Genomic DNA, 6466 nt, shown 5'->3' with positions numbered 1-6466 from the left:
CATAAAACAGCTCATCTTTTGGTGTGTGGGTAAGAAAAACTCCAAATGATGTCTTCTGTCTACTAATGCTACTTTCTACATTAATTGGAAATAATACAAATTAACATTTATTATTGTGACAGTCTGAAATAGCTGAAAAAGCAAAATTGTTCATATATCGTCATGTGGTGACCGTTCTGTGAGAATGGTGTGCAAATTCTTTGGAGTACTGAGGTTTTGGACAAATGATAGACATGCATTTCCCACTGGCCTTGAATTCAATCCTGTCAGATCTCCTCTATAGTTGCTCTCTGTTTCCCAGCTGTCTTTGTGAATGGTTCCCTCGTCCAGTGGGCACATGAAGTCACATTCAGTATGTATGTATGTATGTATGTAGGGGTCTGAGACATCAAACACTTTAACTGTGTTAGAAGTAAAAGTAAAATCATGCTGCTCAAATGTTTTCTGCTTGATTTTCCAGAAACAGTGAACTCAAGACTAAAAGTCACTCACAGACACCGAGTGTATTTTGCACTAACACACAGAGTTGCTGCTGTAGGTTGTTTTACTGCAAAATAAAATCTTATTTTTACTCCATCCACATGACCAGAAACAAGACAGAACAAACATCTATAATTTCTTCTTTACTGTCATTGCACTCAAAACAAGGCAGGTGTGACAGTTTCCATGTTACATGATTCTCAGCAGGGAGTGGTTGTTTCTTGTATACATACAAATTCAAAGGTTTTGAGTCCATGAGATGCAGTGATTCTAATTAGAAGCGCTTTAGCACGGCTCCATGCCATCACAGGTCAAAGTCCAGGTTCCTCGGTCTTCCTCCCAGATTGGTGATCTCTCTGTGATTTTCTCAAGATAAATTAATCTCGGTTGCACTGTGAAATCCCCTTTTTCTTCTGCTTAAATACTCTGAATCCTCTTCCGAGGATATGGGACCTTGACATGAAACAGAGCTTCCACTTTTATCTCATTTCAATTCAATCTTTATATATTATATCTATAGAGCTATAAATATACCTAACGTGAAATTTTCAGTTTCACTTATATATTAATGTATATATTTGTTCTACTATCTATAATAAAAATTCTACAAACTATATAACCTACTGCATGATCCAGTTTTGATTTTGTGCCATCAATAAATAAGTTGCATTCTTTATTTACATTACATACTTCTCTTTTCATTTGAAAATTTATAAAAATTTACAGTTTTGTTTTCAGTATCAGTGGAAACTCTGGCTTTTGTGAATTCTGTATAGCACATTCTTTTGGCTATTTACATGACTTTCTTTGGAAACAGTTTTTCTAGCGACAGCAAACATACTAGTCAACTGAAGAACAAAAGAATGAAACATTTCGTGTCCATTGCGTGGGAACAATCCAAAATACTGTTAAGGATTTGCAACTGTGCTACTAATTGACTGTTTTGTTGTCATCGCAGGCTGAGGCCACAATATTACAGCCAACATCATGTTGCCAGATTACATACAACCACCTACAGGTCATCAGACTCTGGCACGTCGGCAGGCTCCACGGTAAAAGTGGGAAGGATCAGATGGGTGCCCTCAGATATCCATCCCTGGGCTGTTCTGTTGAAGGTGGGCCTCTTAATCCCCGGCTCCTGGAGTTCTGGGTAACTCGGCGGGTTCAGGTCCACCTCCGGGAGTTTGAACGTGATTCCTCTGGGAGTTTTCTCAAAGCCACCATAAGGAGTGGCAACCCTGTAATTTAGATCAAGGTGTGAATTGTACTCTTTCTCATACTCTGCACTCATTCGCTGAAATGTGCTCACAGTTTTCTCACCGGTTAAAGCATTTGTATTCAGGAAGGTCAGGTCGTGAGTCTAGTTCAGGCATTCTTAGTTTGAGAGTTTCAGCGAGGTCGGGGTCACCGAGGATTGCCTCCTCCCATGGAGAGTGATAGGACTTGGGCATAGCTGTGGTGTTTAACTTCTCTGCAGTCGCATCTGTGAAGGAGAAAACAAAAACGAACAGGTACAGCGGAAGAGAAAAGTCAGCGTGAGATCATGTTGTTCTAAAATCGCAGCAGAGTCATCTGACAGCTTGATGTGCAGTTAACGCGGAGCTGTTTTCTTTAGCCTGTTTTTTTTGGGAGGCTAAGGATTTTAGAGCGGATAGGATTATGAGCAGAGACTGTGCTTAGAGAACACTTAACACAGGCAGACTGAGTTGTCCATCATTACGATGCGAGGCCTTAAAATACCACATAGTTGAAGTGTGCACTCATAGTATAATGTGTCGATATGGGATGACACACTACGGAAGCTTTTTAGAATAAGCACAGGGCTCTGCTGGTTTTTCAAATATACCAAAATAAAATAAAGCATTTAAAGCACCTCAGGTTGTGTATTCAATCATAGTTACATACATGGTTTCATGCTACTCACATTAGCTGCCATGTGATAGGACCAGCTGTTATAACTGTATGATATAGGTTTTCATTATTACGACAGCCATACACAATCTCTTTTGACTGTGAATTACACTTTGATGGTGGAAAATTGGTATAGTTACCAATACTAATGATTTTCAGTAATGAAACATTTACACATCACATTTTCTTACTTATGATTATGATAGATTTTCTAATACTTTAAAATCATAACTATGTTTGAAGTGTTCCATATTGACACAAACAGCTGTATCTGCTCAGCAGCATCATTACCTGAAACAGAGGTTTCTGCATTAGCAGTATTTCCATGGGTGGGTGCATCCACTTTAATTTCCACAGTGTGTGTACCCTCAGCTAAAATATCATTCTGCAAAACAGAGTAAAGAACAGCACACATGTTCAGCTTCGGTTAAAATATCAGTTGCGCAACTAAACAATCAGAGTTGGCTCATGCATGAATGCACTTGTCCATCATGTGCTGAGATACACGTGCACACACACACTAAAACACACACACACACACATATCAGCAGGCAATGATAAAGAGGGAGCAGCTCCACAGCAAAGTGCCTGAGCAGCCTCTCAGAAGATTTGGCAGGAGGATGCAGAAGGCACGCGGCACATGTCTCTGTTATCATCCATGTGTTGTAACACTTTTTTTTTTCAAGAGCATATTTGCTGATAAATTTGCTGAATGAGTAATACACAGACAATTTAGATATTATATATTCAGTCATTCAAACACATGAAAATGACTGAATAACACACACAAGCTGACTTACATTTAGCTGCGCGTTTGCCTCATTTTGGATACTTTCAAATGTGTATTTGTCAGATCTCCTCTGGCGCATTTTAAAAAGGCGAGAACCTCTGTTGGAAAGCAACGATAACTCCTCCAACATAATGTCTTTAGGAGTGCAGAGCTTCTTTCCGAGATCCATGACGTCCCCTGTCAGACAACAAAGATGAGAACAAAAAGAAATATGTTGAGGATCACAATCAGAAACAACAGCATACTGGTTGTTGCATTTTGTATAGTGTTGAGCTAACATTTTCAAAATTTCTAACGTGTGCTAGCATATATGATTGAGTTAAGACTAATTTTTCCATTCTCTTTAATGTTATTGGGTTAAATAACATAACATAATAGCTTGAGGGGTCCCAAAAGCCCCAGGGTTACAGTGTGGCAATCATGGTAATCTGATTAATTGTACATCTATTTGACAGTACTCGTTACAAAAGCACAGTATAAATGGAAACAGTGTGCACCTTCAGGTGGCATTTTTTATCTAATTCTTAGGCCATCTCGTAGAAAGGTCTTTGCATCAGTTGATATTACACTTAAACTGTATGGTATCTTCTCTCAAATAAATGAGAATATAATCAAATGATCATAAACAAATTTAGAAAGGGGTGGAGGAATAGTGGCTGACAGTTACTTTATGCCCCTAGGCCCCCTGGAGGGTTAATCCAGCCCTGGTTTTAGAGCTGGAAAGTACAGAATAGATAATATAAATATACACACAGACATATCCCCTGATATAATTCTGTCATCTGAAGGGGTTTAAGGGAGGGTCGAAAAAAAAGACGTCAAAGGTGTCACCGAATTTTCCGTATTATAAGTCCTGTCATGGAAAATGAGTTATCATTATAGTCGAGAATCAGTTTTGGATGTACACGACGCTCCCTCATCCACCAATAGTGACGGAATGTACCCCAGCTGTCACCAACCTTCACATTATCCAAACAGCTACACAGTTGGCCTGCAAAACGTCCCTCCCCTCTCCCACCCACCCAGAAATAGACTTTTGAAAAGGACAACGACAAAGGATTAGTCAACATAGGTAGTACATCACCCCATTCGCTTATTTATGGCAAGTGCTGGAGAGTAGCCCTGACATTTTGAACCCAGATCAGAATGGATATTCTCTGGCAGCAGTGTGTTTGTCCGCTGAGCCTCAGCTCTAACATCATACCATTGGTACCATGGACCTCTCGGCAAATAGCTGCTGCACACTTCTTCCTCTCTCCAGCTGGCATTGTACAGAATTGTGACATTGAAGCTTTGGCAAGGTTGGCAGAATTCAGGAGGACTGGAAACACATACAGGACACAGGATGTAGTTGTTCTGCCCAAGTAATAATGAAGGAGTTTAACTCCTAATAATCTGATCCCACAGAACATCAGTGCAATGTTAGAGTTAGCTAAACAGAGTTTGATGTTTGGCCAGTGCAAGTGTAAGGTCATTGTTTATCAGATGACAGAGAAAAAACCTAACTCCTCTTGATCAGACATATTTAATGCTCTATTCTTCTCTGTTACATAACACATTGGTACTATATATAGTTTGTTTATAAGTCTATAATGTCTGTCTTCCATTTGCTGTCCACATATATTGGGATTTGAATATGATTTGTAAGATGCCCGGATAAATAAATCTGCTATATCAGCGTTTGTTTTGTTATAATAATCTCTGTAGAGGTTACATTTAACAGATTATAGGGTATTGCATAATCCCAAAGCCCCATTGTACTTGCATTGGTACCACACACGTAATTCTTAAATCTGGCCTCGTCACTGCACCAAAGGTTTGAGTACGTGAGCTAATGTTAGTGGCATCTCCTGTTAACGTTGTTGCAAGATAAATTACCTGTGTAAAGGTCAAGGGTGAATATTGTGTCCTATGTTTATATGTGTAGGTGCACACAGCAAATGTCCAACAATACAAAAAAAAGAAAGAAAAAAAAGGCACACAACATCCAAAATTACTTTTTAAAATTTTTAGTGGTTGTATATATTTAGTGTTCCCTTTCTTCTTAAATTCAAAACATGATACCAGACAGTAAAATTATAAATATACGTCTTTAAATTTTAAATGTTCAATAGCTCAGCTGTGCCTGTCTGCTGACTTTGCAGCTGTGATATTTGTGAGAATTTTAAAACTATTTCCATGCAAAATAGACAGCCTGCAAAGTCAGTCAGTCAGTCAGTCAGTCAGTCAGTCAGTCAATTCTAAAGAGAGAAAATATGTATAATTAACTGATAATCTCTCAAATGTCACAAAATCCATAAGGTCATAAGAAAGTGATTCCTATAAATTCTAGAAAATATAAATGTTAGTTAGAGCCAGCCAAATTTCTTTTATCACAAGACAGTGACATTCTTGAATGATCTAACGTATACCTCAATATAATCTAAATCCACCACATATTCACAAAATACACCTTGATGAGGCTTGTCCATACCTGTGATGGTGTCCCTACTGTGCAACCTGTATCCTTGAATGGGAGACACGGAGACTCAGGGGTCAACCTACAGTAGGTAGTTTGATCTTCCCTGATCTTCACACTCCTGGACACTAAAGCCAGACTGTGAGTGTGTCTCTGTGTCTGTTGTGAATGGAATGCAGCTTACATCAATAGGCTAAATTTAACCTGCCAAACACTCAAAACCACTCTCAAACACCATGGGGCAAGGATAGCTACCAGAGGGAGAGGGGAGGAGAGGGGAGGATGGTCAACACACACATACCCACTGATTTTCTTTGGGGCAAGGACTTCCCTCCGGAGACATTCTCCTTTCCTTGGATTGAATCCTCAAAGTCGACGCTTCTCTGTGGGTTGATGTAACCTCTGAGGCGCCGCGATTTCCAGTTAGGGAGGTCGTCAGTACTCGGCAAACTGAGTTGTGTTACCGTCATTATGTGCAATTACTGACTTTGCATAATGAAATACAGATCACTGAAGAAGGTTAAAGGGCAGTGTGGTCTCATCCCTGCGATAGCGCTCAGCCAAAAAGATTTTTATGAGACAACATCAGGGTCATTTTCCTGCCAGCCGAACATGTTGTCCTACCTCAGACATCCTGTACATTCTGTTGAAACATGAGATAAGTTCCTGTCGTACTCTTATTTTAATATGTACATACTGTCAAATCAGTATAAACTGTATGTGTTATTGTTACGTAACAGTGACATACCAAATAAACAAGGAAATGTAACAAATGATCAGAGAATGGATCAAAAGCATTTTCATCTGCACTAAAATGATGCCAACTC

At 39.3% G+C, this 6466-nt stretch overlaps 1 protein-coding gene across 2 annotated transcripts; it reads right to left on the bottom strand.

Moving 5' to 3' along the window:
* Positions 1-610: 610 nt before the first annotated feature.
* Positions 611-6144, bottom strand: myoz2b (myozenin 2b). 2 transcript variants are annotated; one of them, XM_056372078.1, is made up of 6 exons: positions 5941-6144; positions 4386-4502; positions 3192-3358; positions 2683-2776; positions 1801-1963; positions 611-1718 (listed from the first exon to the last, which is right to left on the bottom strand). In XM_056372078.1, exons 1-6 carry the CDS (start codon positions 6107-6109, stop codon positions 1493-1495), a joined length of 936 nt encoding a protein of 311 aa, XP_056228053.1. In that variant the 5' UTR covers positions 6110-6144; the 3' UTR covers positions 611-1492. The 2 variants fall into 2 exon arrangements, with proteins under 2 accessions (XP_056228053.1, XP_056228054.1); XM_056372079.1 differs by lacking the exon at positions 5941-6144 and adding an exon at positions 5655-5807.
* Positions 6145-6466: the final 322 nt, after the last annotated feature.

The sequence above is a fragment of the Seriola aureovittata genome, chromosome 3 (genome assembly GCF_021018895.1).
Source record: "Seriola aureovittata isolate HTS-2021-v1 ecotype China chromosome 3, ASM2101889v1, whole genome shotgun sequence".
Classification (NCBI taxonomy): domain Eukaryota; kingdom Metazoa; phylum Chordata; class Actinopteri; order Carangiformes; family Carangidae; genus Seriola; species Seriola aureovittata.
Note: the sequence above shows the minus strand (reverse complement) of the source record. Positions and strands in the feature narration are given on the sequence as shown.

Excerpts from the sequence above, each read along its gene's own strand:
- myoz2b (XM_056372078.1), bottom strand. The coding sequence starts at position 6,109 with ATGACGGTAACACAACTCAGTTTGCCGAGTACTGACGACCTCCCTAAC. Across the intron at positions 4,503-5,940 it reads GCCCCAAAGAAAATCAGTGG|TCCTCCTGAATTCTGCCAAC; the intron begins GTATGTGTGTGT and ends ATGTGTTTCCAG. Across the intron at positions 1,719-1,800 it reads GAATACAAATGCTTTAACCG|GGTTGCCACTCCTTATGGTG; the intron begins GTGAGAAAACTG and ends TCTAAATTACAG.